The sequence below is a fragment of the Podarcis pityusensis genome (assembly GCF_964106645.2).
Source record: "Podarcis pityusensis genome assembly, chromosome: 2".
NCBI lineage: Eukaryota > Metazoa > Chordata > Lepidosauria > Squamata > Lacertidae > Podarcis > Podarcis pityusensis.
The window spans coordinates 49,509,532-49,523,860 of NC_138029.1; the positions used below are offsets into that span (position 1 = coordinate 49,509,532).

Below are 14,329 nucleotides of genomic sequence, written 5' to 3' on the forward strand. Positions count from 1 at the left end.
CGTGTGGAAAACCAGCTGTAGAAACAAGCAGAGGCTGAACTAGTCACAGACTGCTCGGGTTAGCCTTGCAGGCAACCACAAACCAGCCCTACATATTAAAGGACCCTACATATTGACTATGGCAGTCAGATGCCCCCTCCAATTGCAACCAAGCAGAAGCACCTTGAGCGAATGCAGTGTGGATGTGCAAATGTCAGTAAGCCAGCGCAAAGTCTGGTGAGACATTCCAGTGAGCATCATGTGGAAAAATGCCAAGCATACTTGTTGCATGTGGTTCTCCCACCACACACTCCCTCTTTTCCTTCCTGAGCATTTACACACAATGGCTAAGCTGCTATGCAATTAGAAAAGAAACCCACAAAGGCTCTTTATAAGGCTCTCTCTTCCTGGAGTGCTTTGAGCTCTGTTGCTTGCCAGGAAGTTAAGAGGAGCAGCCCGGCACCTCCCCGTGGCTCACAATCCCCAGGAACTTCAGTGCCCTGAAGCTGCCAGTGGCCAGAGGTCCAACCCGGCGAAAGCATCACTCTCCCCGTTTCTATCTTAGGCTATCTTATTTTAACAGCTGTGTCTAATCTACGCCCGGCAGGAGCAGTCTCCTTCTCGGCAACCTGGCGGGCAAAGCAGCCTCCCCCTCCTCCGGCTGGTACTCACAGTCTCTCCGCATTCCTGGGAATGCCTCGGGGCACCGCTCGGAGTCCCAGTCCGTGGCAATCCACATTGGATCCGGAGCAGGTACATTTACTCGGGCATCCTTCGGTCCGCTGCCACAGCGCGATGCTCCACATCCCCAAGAGGAGCAGCCCAAGGCGCCCCCAGCTCGTTCTCCCTGCGCCCAGCATGCTCGCCTTCTCCTCCGGGCAAAAGTGGGGAAGGGGGGGAGGAGGGAGAAAAAGAGAACCCCACCAAAAAAGCGCCTCGGATCCCAACCAGCAGCCCTCGAGGGCGCCACGCAGCGATCTCAGAGCAGCCGAGGGAAGCCCGGCGGTGCGGGAGGCATCTCTTTCCGAGTCCCCGGACGGATCGTCGCGTTGCCTTTCAAGCCCAGGCGGAAAGCGCGCAGGATCAAAACGGGCGGGCGGGTGGAAGAGAGGGGGCCGGTCTGCTGCTTAAGCCACAACCTGCCCGATCCTGCTCTGCCTCGCAGTCCAGGTAACCGGTTGCTGGAGAAGGAGCCACGGAACTCAGCAGCCCAGGAGCGCACTCGGAAGCGCCTGGCGGGAAGCCCAGCCTATCCCCTGGAGACCGCGGCAGCAGCAGCAGGAGCAGCAGCGCCCAGGTCCCGGGATCAGAGCCTCCGGAGCTGGGAGCGATCCAGGGGCGCTCGCAGCCGGCCGCCTCTCCATGGACTGGGCAAGGCGAAGCAGGCGGGCGCCGGAGCCGGAGGAGCCGCCCCCTCCCCTCCCCAAAATAACACCTTCGGCGCGGATTGGCGGCCGCGCCGCTGACGTCACCAAACTTCGGAACTTTGGCAGGGAAGGTCGGGCGAAAGTTTTGGAAGGAGGGAGGGGCGGGCAGAGCGGAGCCTTCCGCGCAGGGCGTCCTCTTCAGCGTCGCGCTAGGGGAGCTGCTGCAGGATACCTCGCGAAGCTTGGGCTCGATGCGCCAGGCTCACACACGGCAGAGGGGGAAAGAGTGCCTCTGAGCATAGGCAAAGCGCCTTTCTTTTTCCGCCGTGACGCCTCACCCAGCAGCCAGGCTTTCCGGCTCTTTCATTTCTCCTTTTAAAAATTAGCACGAACCCGCTGTATCGTCAAGGCTGAGGTAAATTATTCCCCTTCCCAAAAATATTTCCGTGGTATCACAGCTATTTGAGATAGGATTCAGGCCTGAAACCTGAGGAATTATAATTATTAGAGAATTAATTTATTTGTACAGGTATTTATTTTCCACCAAAGAATAAACTTCCAGCTTTTTACTGGATCCTGTCTAGGGCTTTGATTTTTTCCCCAGAAGCACGGGAGGGTACAGCCTGGATCCCCATGAGAACCATGTAACTCATTTTGCCAACCAGGTTTAATTGGCCAGACTACTTTCACCACCAGAAATAGGGGGGGAGGGGACTTCCTGTGTGCAGGAAGGGTTGCATATTTTTACCCAGTTCCATGGGCATGGCCGAGAGGGAGCAGGGAGGCAGCTGCTCCCATCAAGTAAAACAATAGAAATACTTAACTGACCAATTGCGTTGATACTGCCCCCCCCCCGAGAGTCCTCCCCCCCCCCAACAAAAATCCTGGCTACGCCCGTGCCCAGTTCTGTTAGAAACTACACTGCTAGGACTGCAGAATAAGGCATCTGAGCAAATGCAGTGGGAAGTATGTGCCATTATGTTCAGTGCACTGTTTCCATTTCAAGTAAGCATACATAGGAATGCGAGGGTTGTGACTGTGCAGCCTGATCCTGCGCAGAGATCCTATGCTCTGCATTTGCCTTCCCATCTATATCTGGTTGGACACTGAGAACAGCCTTTGGCCTTATACATCAGGTCTCTTCTTAATTTCTCAGAGTTTAGGTACACTTATTGGGGGGGTGGGGGTTGTTGTTAGGTATGCCAAACAATGGGGAGGAAAAGACCCTTAGAGGTTGCTGGGCAAGCCGCTATGTCTCAGCCACAGCCCTTCACCTACAAGTCATAAAATAATATTAGTGACCATCTTACAAGGTAAGCATATGGATAACTGGCGTAACTTATGTGTACTGTTTGCTCTTTTAAAAAACCTGCAGTATGAATAAATCAAAATGTCTTTGTTGCTTAAGTCATCATAGGCAGCCCTCATGCGGAGCAGGACTGAAAAGGCAACCCCAGTCAGGACTGACCTCTGACACTTATAAATTAAGCACAGTTCATTACTAAGCAAGCTGATTCCCTGTTCTCTTCATCCTTGTTCCCAGTTTTCTGAAAAGTGGGTAACCTGGTCCTGGGAGATCCAAGGAGCAACCCCTACTTTGAAACAACATGCCACCTGAAATGTTTAGGCTACTACTATAGAAATAAGATCTCCACTCTCCCCACCACTGCAACCACACAGTTTTAGGTTGTCTTCGTTTCCTTTAAATACCTGTGAAGGTCTTATATTCCTGAAGCTTTGTTTGGAGGAACCATAGTCTTAGGCGCTTTTCACTGAGAACCAAAGCTGTAAAGAATAGATTTCTGTGACAAAGCAGTTGGATTTCAAAAGGCAAGCTCTGCTGTGTTTACTCTGACCACTTGGTGATCCAAACTCAGTGGGTCACAGAAACTGGAAGCAGAAACCTAGGCAGTTGGATCGAGCTCTGTGGTTGGCCACAGGTAATAAATTAAATACAAAGGAAATTAGAAGCATTCCTCTAGGCACTAGAAAGTGACAATTGCACATTTGTGTGTTTGCCATATTATGGAGACCGTATCTGATTTCACAGAGAACACATTTATTAGCATGGTTTGTTTCATTGGACAGAAGGAATTACATAACTTTTAAAAAGTTATCTTTTCATCCTTATCTCTCTGGGCATTACTTGGTTCTAGGGCAGTGGTTAAAAACAAACTAAGTCACACTCTGAGTAGACTCCATTACTTAAGTCTATTGCTTTTAGTGTGTCTACTATGACTAACCTTGGATATCACCCAGTAATTTTAGCTTGCTCTTTTGTCATTCTTTCTATTGTTTCTTTACATAGCTACTACATTACAGCACCATTAGTATGCATGAGGCATTGCAGAATACAAGTGGACAGATTCCTCCTTCAAGAATCTTATGGTGACCTATGATTTACCATTTCTCATTCCATTGAAACCTCCAGAATCACTCTTCTTGGAGCAAAAGCTGCAGTCCTATGCACACTCCCATCAAACTCCATGGGGCTTACTTCTGAGTAGACATATAAGGATAGCTGTATAAGGTTTAAATGTCCCACCTGACTTCTATGGAAGATGCGCAAAAGTCTTTAGTACATGTTCCCCCTGCTTTGGTGGATATTTTTTCATAGACCACTAAGTTTTCCAGAGCCACACATTTATAGACAGCAACACAGGGGAAAGCCACCCAGCAAGTTAGTCTTTTATTCAAAATTCTCAAGTTCCAGAACTTCCAATGAAATCACATTTTTCTTCTTTTTTCCTCACTCTTGTACTACCCTCTGGTGGTAGAAATGCTTTCTCTTTTTAACCAGACTTAACTTTTCTAATACAGTAGCTAGTCACCTACTCAGGGCAAGCAATGTGCTTCCCAGCTTCTCCCAGACTGTAACTTCTTTCTGCCCCTTTGTCTGGTGGTGAATCAACTTAGGGAGATTTTCTAATCCCAAAATATGTGGCTATAACTTTATATGAATAGACACATTTATACACTACTGATGTTTCAAGAAATGCAATCTAGCTATTAAATGCTTGATAGGGGTATGGGAGACTTCCAGATGGAGGTATTAGGAAGCACAATGTGAGTGATTGGCACAGTTTCATGTAAAAAGAGAAGTGGTTTTGTTTTTTTAAATGATACTGCCAGGTGCATCCAAGGTAAAAACATCATGCACCCAGCAAAACAAAATGAGAACCAGAGCATTAGGAATTCTCTGTCATTCTCCGTTTTATTTCTGAATTTTTGTAGAGTGCTGTGCATAGTGTGCCACAACATCCAGTCATTTCCTCCCCTTCTACTTTGTCAATGAATATTTCCCCAAGGAGCTTCCAATCTAAACCAGAGATGGGGAACCTATAGTCCTCTTCTGGCCATATAATCTTTTGAGTGAACATGACACATACCTGAAAACAAAAGGGAGCATGGATGGGGCAGAGCCCCCAGCAAGTGGTCCATATCAGTTAACTTACAATACATGATCTCTGAAACACTGGGCTTCCTTTGGACCCTCTCTATTCCCTTCCCCTCCCAGGAAAGTCTGGCTTTAGAACTGAAGAGAGAATAGCCTTGGATGTTATTCCAAGTGGGTCATGCCCTCAGCCATAATAAGGAGCATTAGAGAATCAGTTAAATGCTTTTAAAAATAGTTTAGGGTGGTTGCCCACTAATGGTCTTTCAAAAAGAGCAATTTTATTGTCCCACACAGGCAGTAAGCCGTATCTCATCTCCTTAATGTGAGACAGCCGTGAGTTGCATTGAACAACATGTTTTGTGGATGGCCAAGGACCTGTGCCAGGAAATGTATTTTTTGCTTGCATCTAAATATGGCTGCCTTTTAAACCCACCTTAAAGTCATTCTTATTTAATTTCTCTAAGTGCAACACCCAAAAAAATTTCTCATGTAATTAAATCACACCCAACAGGTTCTGTTGAATTGCTCAATCACTTATTGTCTTCAAGCCCATATCTTGGCCAGCAATTAGTTCTTCCCACCCCTTCTTAGCCTGTTCAGTTAATTGCATTTCAGTAGCTTTAAAGCTGAGGTAATGAACTGGGAAACTAAAGTTAAACAAACACTTAAAATATTAAAGACTAATCACATCTTCCTGTTTAAATGTAAGCTAAGTCAGCTTCCACTTGTGTACTTAAGGATAAAGATAATGTACCTGGGTTCATCTGGTCTTCAGGTTAGGTTTGCTTTTCCTACACACTCTGGATATTTACATAGTTGGAAGCAGTGAAGTACCTGTAAGTTAATAATGTGAAGTTTCAGCATCAGGATGTGATAAACACAAGTGGTGCTTCATTTCTGAAAGAAGAATTGCCAAGGCCAAAACCTGCCTACACCTTATGCCCTCTGGCCTGGCGCCTTTTATCTGTGGTCCTCAATGCATCGGCTGGTTGTGATTATTCAGTGGGCAAGCAAAACATTATTTATCCATCAAGCAGCATACTTCTTCATGATTGCTACATATGTTTGAGAAGCAAGTGTCGACATAAAGCCCTGGTGATCCTTTACACCGCAGCTGTGCTGCCTGAGGCAGTTGTGAGTCATAGCCCAAAGCATTTGAAGTGTACCAGGTTGGCAGAAGCTGCCTTGGGCAAATTAAATCATGGGCATCAGTTGTGTATGTCATGTAGAGTTGCAGAGGTGGTGGCTGCATGTGATTTTAAACAAGACGAATGAAAGAAAAATACTGAACTGTAAGACCACTTAGATGTAAATGCAATAAATAAATAATACAATAACTAAAGACCAAATGAGACAGACTGACCAACGAATCTAAATTATTTCTGACCATTGCAGGGCTAGTGTATATGTCCGAACAACATTTGGTGGAAAGGCAGGATCCAAATTTAACAAATAATTTTTAAAAATGCAATTATCTCTCCCTTGAATTTGGGCATGCATCCTTAAATACAACTACTAATACCCTTAGGTCATTCCAGATGACACATTTGCATTTAAAACCTCATCTCTGTGTTGGTGGAACATATGTCAACTTGGAACAGGGAAGCATTCGGGTGGTTGCCAGGAAAACAGGAATGTTCCATTGCCCACTGGCCCAAGGAATATACTCCTTAGGAATGAAATCCTCTTCATCTAACTTTCTCTTTCTTTCTTCTAGATGCATCTTTCTTTTCTTACTTCTTTTTCTTATTTAATTCTTTTCTGTTCCTGTGTCATAGTTTGACAATTGACAATTTATTATTCATTCCTCCTCTGCTCTCTTTATATCTCTCATATTATTTCTGTACCAAGGAATTTCTGAAATACTACTACTATTGTAGTTTCTACTTGGGTATCTGTAACTGAGTCCAAAAAATGAAAGTGAGGAGCTGACCTAAAATGAACAGCTCCCTGTTTAGAGGGCCTGGGGTTAAGAGCCATTCTGGTGCCAAAGCAAGGGTGAGTAGGGTTTGTGTATGCCTACTGGGGAGGACAAGGGACGCAGGTGGCGCTGTGGGTAAATCCTCAGCGCCTAGGGCTTGCCGATCGCATGGTCGGCGGCTCAAATCCCCGCGGCGGGGTAAGCTGCCGTCGTTCGGTCCCAGCTCCTGCCCACCTAGCAGTTTGAAAGCACCCCCAAGTGCAAGTAGATAAATAGGTACCGCTTTATAGCGGGAAGGTAAATGGCGTTTCCGTGTGCTGCGCTAGTGCTGGCTCGCCAGAGCAGCTTCGTCACGCTGGCCACGTGACCCGGAAGTGTCTCCGGACAGCGCTGGCCCCCGGCCTCTTAAGTGAGATGGGTGCACAACCCTAGAGTCGGACACGACTGGCCCGTACGGGCAGGGGTACCTTTACCTTTACCTTTACCTTTACTGGGGAGGACAGAGAACTGTTTGGGATCTTAATCATTGGCAGTGCTGGCCCATGAAATTTTGCTGTCTGAAGTAGAAGCCAAATAGGAACATCAGAACCTGCCTTATACTGAGTCAGACCACTGATTCCATCTAGATCAGTATGACTGACTGGCAATGACTATCTAGGTTTTCAGACAGAGGACATTCCCAGTCCCACCTAGTGGTAGCAGGGATTGAACCTAGGATCTTCTGCATGCAAAACAAATGCTCTACCTCTGAGCTATGGCACTTCCGATCATGCCCTCCTCTCCCTGATAGGACCAGCACTTGAAAAGTCTTGTTGCACCATTAAAGACACCAGTTACTTTCTCCATCTGCATCCACATGCATGATGCTGCCTGGGGAAAAACCACTTCACCCTGTTGCGTGACAGGCCAGTCTTAGGGGCTGGCAGAAACATCATACATTATTACCTTGGGGGTTGTCTGTGTGTGTGTGTGTGTGTGTGTTGCTTTCCTTTTGTTCACTGTCTTAACAAGAAGATTGACTGGATATATTTTGGACACACACTTCTCATACTTTTCCCTTGACATACTCCTTTTCAAAAGACTCTTGCTTTTTCAAGATTGGCTGTCAAGATACCAGCTGAACCTTTCACACAATTATGTATGGCAATTCAACTTCTAATAAGTACCTTTCCTTTTCCCCCTGATAACCTCTATTGGACCTCATGTTGCTTGCACTGCTTGTCATGTCTGATTGTGTATGTTTTAACCCTCAGGGATAGCTTTCTTTCCCCCACCGCTTTCTCTTTTACCACAGATGGGATTAGCTTTCCTAGATTAATATGGAAAATATTCCACCCCACCTGCATTGTGACAGAGACGAGAATGAATGTAAGAGGGAAAAGTCACCCTTCTCTGCTGTATAATAGCTAGAATCCGTGAAGCTCCAAGGACTATATTAACATTTGAAATGTGGTCTCTCCTTTCATGATGGCTTTTGACATGAACTTCATGTACAAATACAGAAGTACAGGAAGCATGAGTGAGTCACAGTCCTCGGACCTGTAGTGTGGTGGGCATTTAAAGTAGAAGAGAAAGAAACTTAGGCTCTATAACCTGGAAGGCATGGAAGTTAGTTCATCTGTTAATGGAAGTAACCCTATGAAGTAGCCAATGTCATTACCATCTGATAGAAGTGGTTTGCTTTGTTTCATTTGCAGGAAAAACCTTAATACATTTTTAGAAATGTATATGTAAGGAGAAGTTAGCTCAAACAAAGCAAGCTCATTTAGCTCTACCATCCAGCATTTCAAGGACCTGAACATTAAGTACTTCAAATGAAATACAGACCTGACTTGAGGCAAGGGAAACTTACCTTGGTTTTTAGTAGAACCACATTTGTCTCTCGGGCACACGGGATATGTTTGCTTTTATGCCTGCAAAACAAATAGAGATCCCATTTAAATCACTTCTGAGCCCCAAGTGGTGATGTTTGCAACTTTGTTTGTGCGGGGTCCCATGGTTTGAGAAAATATTTTCTTTGGCTTTCAGTCCTGCACTGAATTATACTTGATGCCCATTAATATCAATAGAATTGCAGTGTGCAGAGCCGAACAGAGGAATATAGCCATTGTTAATTTCTATTTATGGGGCTATATACCCTTGAGCTTCATGCAGAGTTCCTCAAGATGTGATACTCACTGGTGATAGTCAACAGAGACATCTGTCTTCATCAGATTTGATTTTACATCCTGCCACATTCTTTAATGCTGTTTCAGGGAGTTTTTTTTAATGGTTCGAAACAGATTGGTACAATAAAATTGCTTAACAATAAGCAACCTGAATAACAAGTAAATAAGCAGTGATTTGTTAAAAAAATGGTTAGGTAAGTCTGAGATAAAATTCATGACTGCCAGACTTCTAATAAATACAGAACTGCAGCCTGACAAGCCTCTTGAGAGGGCATTCTACAATGCAGGTGCCGCCATTAACAATGTGGCTACTAGTCATAACGGCTGTGTGCCAGCTCCAGTACTGAAGACAGTGAATACCAGTTGCAGGGGAACATGAGTGGGGAAAGTGATGTTAAGCTCATGCATGTCCCACTTGTGGGCATCCCCTAGGAATCTGATTGGCCACCTTGAGAACAGGATGCTGGACTAGATGGGCCTTTGGCCAGATTAAGAAGGGCTCCTCTTATGTTCTTACTCTTCATTCCAGCCATCCAAAATCAGACAATACTGGCACTCAAACAGGGGCCCAACTGCTGAACTCAATGTATGGGCAAGTTCATTCAGGAAGAGGCCTAGTTCAAGGTAGATTGACCTTAAGCACTTCAAATTGTGCCAAGAATGTTAACTGTAGACCTTTCAGCACAGGTGTTGCATGCTCTATTCAGGACAAATCCAATGGGATAGAGCCACAGTTGCCCTAAATGGCCTCGGCCCTGTATTCCTGAAGGAGCGTCTCCATCCCCATCATTCAGCCCAGACACCAAGGGCCTTCTGGCGGTTCCCACACTGTGAAGTGAAGCCACAGGGAGCCAGGCAGAGGACCTTCCTGGTAATGGTGACCATGCTGTGGAATGCCCTCCCATCAGATGCTAAGGAGATGAGTAATTATATAACATTTAGGAAACGATCTGAAGGCAGGCCAGAAAAGGAAGCTCTGTAAGGTTTACTATGTTTTTATATATGCTGGAAGCCACCCAGTCAGATGGGTGGGGTACAAATAAATTACTACTACTAGTAGTAGTAGTAGTATAGCAATAACCACTGAGACCTTTCTGGGAGTGGATAGCAAAATCTCTGTCAATCTCCAAATAAGCCACCCAAACCAGAAAGGTACCATAGTATTACAGCAAGCAGCTCAGAGGTTAGGAGAATCAATGCAGCTACACACACAGACACAATCTATCTCCCTGTGAAGGAGGTCCTTTATGTAATGATATTTTAATTTAATTCAGCTTTGGATACATTCCCTTTGCCCAATCTGTATATTTATTTTAAATGTATACCCTGTAATATAAAAAACAACAACTCTGAGTGGTGGTTTATGTAAACTAAAATCCCCACAAACACTCAATACAACTTCCTAAAAAAATTAGATTAAAAAACAACAACTGTATATTGCAGATAAAACTGAGTAGTGTACAAAACAAAAATAAAAGTGTTCGGGAAAGAGTGGGTAAACATAAGTTTTTAAAAGGTGTTTAAAGGTCATTACTGTCTCCGCAAACCACTTGAGGGGGGAAATTCACTTTTCACTGGTGACAACCTGCCGGCTGTCTCCTTACAAAATCTGAAAGATCAGCTAGGTCTGTACCAGGACAGACACTCTGCTAGGCATCTTGGTCCAAAGTTGCTTAGGGCAGTAAATGTCAACAATGAAACCTTGAATGTGGCTCAGCAGCTAATAGCCAGCCAGTGCAGATCTTCCAACATTGATGTGAAATGTATAAAGCTCGGTGTCTCACCTGGCAGCTGCATTTTGTACCAGCTGCCACTTCTTAATCAGGTGCAAGAGAGGCCCCACTTACAATGCATTACGGTGGTCTAATCATGAGTTACCAATGTAACTCCTGTCCAGGAATTGCCATAGGTGATGCACCAACTAAAGTTGGCAATGGGCACTCTGAGTCAGCTGGATTTCTCTAGTAAACAGCAATTGACCTAGGAGCCCCCCCCCCCAAACCGTGGGACTCAAACCAACATACCTTTCAAGTTACCTTGAGCACTGTCACTCTGGGCTCCTTGAGGATGCATCGTGACTTGTATTCAAATGCCTCTGTATTGCATACTTACATCAGTTCTGAGATTGCAGTAGCACACTGTAATTACCACACATTCATGGCCCACTCTTCCAATCATCTGCTGTTCTGACTCCTCACTTTCTTATTAAAACATAGAAATTATGTCCTCAATATGATCTTCTGAGTTTCAAGCTTAAAAATGTACCCTTTCTCTGAATATATAGCAACAACCTCTTCTCATTGTTCAGATTCTGCATATTTTACCCAAAGTATTGTGCCCTTGTTTTTACACAGGATGCTAGCCAGATCTCAATAGCTATCTTAATGTAGCTGTATCATTCTTTTGTGATATGGCCATCTGTTTTGGGGGTGTTTGTTTTTTGTTCCTTTCATCTAATGTCATGCTTTAGACATGCAAAAATGGATGGTTATAAAATTCTGCTTTAAGCACACTTAAAGACTAAAAGACTGCTAAATAATCTGGTTAATATTATGGCGCTGGCTCCTTGGGAGCATTTCTTATGTACCGTAACTAGATTGAACCAACAAACTCTGGCATCACAAGATCTTGGACCTGAACATGACCACATTAATGCGGTCTTAGTTTGTCTTAACATAGTAAGGTTTGTCCCCTATCGATGGTGGGATCTGGAATGTATATTCTACTCGAGCCTTCTCTACAAGCTAGTCTGTTTCCAGATAGAGTAATGGGTACATCTCCATTCAGTTTCTTTCAATGGTGATAAAGTGCAAGAGGAAGGCAATTAAGTGGCTATTTTACAGCAATCTTCACCAGCTTGGTGCCCTCTAGATGTTTTGGGCCATAATTCCCATCAGTCCTATATATTACAGTCATGCCAGCAGGGGCTGATGGGAGTTGTAGTCAAAAAATCTGGAAGACACCAGGTTGGCAAAGGCTGTGTTGCAGTGCTACATTTCATTCTTCTCTAACTACATTTATCTTTTCTATCAGTTCACATTCTATCCTTCAAATGCACGGGAAGAGATCTTCAAAATATGTTCAGTTTCCCAACATACTTTTGGCTTCCTAATATCTCTTGATTTCTACTTCCTTGTGATTTTTGTTTATTTTTCCATAGCAACTTTCCCATAAATATGTTCACCACTGCTGCTTTCTATAGATCTGTATTCACAAATGTATGATTGTTTTCTCAAACTGGCAAAAATCAATCACAGAATGCAGCCAAATATTTTGCAGAAAGAAACACTACAGAAGTGAAAATAAAACATATAGTTGAACATTACGGCTGAATTGTATTCCACACTTATATGATTAAAACCCAATTTTCCAAAAAAAACCCCAACACCCCACAAACTTGTCTGTTTACGCAGGAAAGCAGCATGAGAAGAAGCAGTGGTGAGGAGAGGGGAAGCAGAGCAGTTGGTGTGGGAGTCGAGAGAGGGGGAGAAGGCACAAAATGGGAAAGTGAAAATGGGAAATTCCCACAAAATGGGAAATTCATGGACGTCTTCCCACCCTGCCCCTGGAGGTGCTATAGGAGCCTTTGCAGGCAAGCCACTGAGCTATGGCCTCTCCCCTTAAAGAGCACTGCAAGAATGCTCTACAGCATTCTCCCCCTTAAATACAGCTGCAATTATTTTTGCTCTCTTAATGTTACTGTGCAATGAATAGCTAACTTCCCTGTGTGGAACTGTGTTCCATGCTGTTTTATGCTACTCTCCTAATAAGGTTACATACTCATCAATAGCCAATTTGTTTGACACAGGAAATGGTTCATAGCGCAGAACCTAATTAAAGGACCTATGAATTTTGATGCAATACTGAGGGAGTGGAGACAAAACAGAAAGTTGGAAGTTCTCCAGAAAGACTTCCATGAAACAGATGTAAAATGGTCATTGATATGATGTAGTCCACTAAACTGACTGTAGGGACACAATTTATCAGATTATTTTCTATTGTTACACCTCATGCTAACTCTGGCCCCTATACTCTCATGGGAACAGAGTGAGACATCTGGCTAATGTAATAGTCATCAAATATTCTGTGCTTGCCCTCTTTTTCCAAATACATTCTGCCTTCCATATCTCCAACCCAACAGTAACCCAGATTTTGCTGTACTACAATTTCCAACAGTTCCAGACAGCATGGCTATTGGTCAGGGATGATGGAGACGATAAACCAATGACATTTGGAGAGCCAATCTGACACCAACTGTCTGTTTGATGGGTGAGTGCTCAAAACAGCTTTGCCCATCTTGGTGTCCAATTTGCCTATGCTGGGTGAAGTTGATGGGAGATGTCGTCCAAACCATCTGATGGGCTTTAGGCTGGGGAAGGTTTCCCCTTTGTGCAAGACTCCAGTAATATGGAAAAAGGCTGTAGAATGCCATGTTTTACCAATCCTGGCAGCAGTAAATAGTCCTACAGCAATTAGTACATGTATTTTTATTTTATTTTAAGATTCGCTATTTCCAGAGAAACACAGAAACCAATTTTCAGTGTCTTCAAAATTTCCAGTAACTTTGCATTATGAATTGCATTTGCCAGCTAAACTCTACTGATTTCAGTACCAGATATGTAATTAGAAAGGAGCCCCTGCTTCTAACAAAATGGAATTACTTCACCCACAAGATATTCTTTCAGTACATAAGGATTACAAACCTATTTGTTCAGCTCTTCTAGTCACTCATGGTGGAAGCAAACTAGTGATTCTTAAATGCTGGCTTTCTTCCCAGATGCCACATCAGATGCTTGACATGAGTTTTATGTTAACCCTATGTCAAGTGACAGCTTGCTTTTAGGACCGAAATGTTCTGTGGAGATGTGAAAAAGAAGCCACACTTTCATTAACAGATACACACACGCACACACCAGCAGTATTAATTACATCCAGTGAAGGACAAATAAGGATAGGAACCACAATAGCATCTTTCCTTTGTATGTTAGGGCATTTTAAAAACAATGGCTAAAGAGAAACAGATGAGTTTCTATTCTTGCTCCAGCCAGCAGTTTATCCATGCAAGAATAAATTCAAATAACATCTAGAGGATAGCTATGAAGCCAGGTCATAATGTTTGTCTTTTGGAGATGAGCGAGACCTAAATTCAATCCTCCATTAGATCAGATTGCAACCTTTTAGGTGGTCTCCATCTTGCATAAAATATTTTGGCCAACGTCAAGCACAGAGAATGTCGGTGAGTTCAGTTGTGGTTTTTAGGTTTATGAGCTACACAACCACGGAACACTTGTTATGTTAAACCCTAACTTTCCCATGAAGGTCTTTTTTCATCTCCACAATCTCCCACAATGAAGACCAAATCTATGTGTACTGTTGTACAATTGTACAGATGTTTGCTCTGAAATAAATCCTACTGTGTTCAATGGGGCATACAGTACTTCCAGGTAAGTAGATAAATGATTGCCAGCTAAATAGACAAAACTGCAGTTATTCACAT

At 43.8% G+C, this 14,329-nt stretch overlaps 1 protein-coding gene and 1 long non-coding RNA gene across 3 annotated transcripts in view; both read right to left on the reverse strand.

The window, feature by feature from the left end:
- SLIT3 (slit guidance ligand 3) overlaps window positions 1-1,338 on the reverse strand; it is a 415,965-nt gene extending 414,627 nt beyond the window's left edge. For both annotated transcript variants that reach the window (XM_080995211.1, XM_080995210.1), the window contains exon 1: window positions 652-1,338. In XM_080995211.1, coding sequence (XP_080851337.1) covers window positions 652-839 — 188 coding nt within the window. In that variant the 5' untranslated portion in view covers window positions 840-1,338. The remainder of the gene's footprint in view (window positions 1-651) is intronic.
- Window positions 1,339-5,124: 3,786 nt separating this feature from the next.
- LOC308471368 overlaps window positions 5,125-14,329 on the reverse strand; it is a 43,261-nt gene continuing 34,056 nt past the window's right edge. Inside the window, exons 4-5 of the long non-coding RNA XR_013982923.1 lie at window positions 8,517-8,577; window positions 5,125-5,577 (exon numbers count right to left, since the gene is read on the reverse strand). This is a non-coding gene — a long non-coding RNA (uncharacterized lncRNA). The remainder of the gene's footprint in view (window positions 5,578-8,516; window positions 8,578-14,329) is intronic.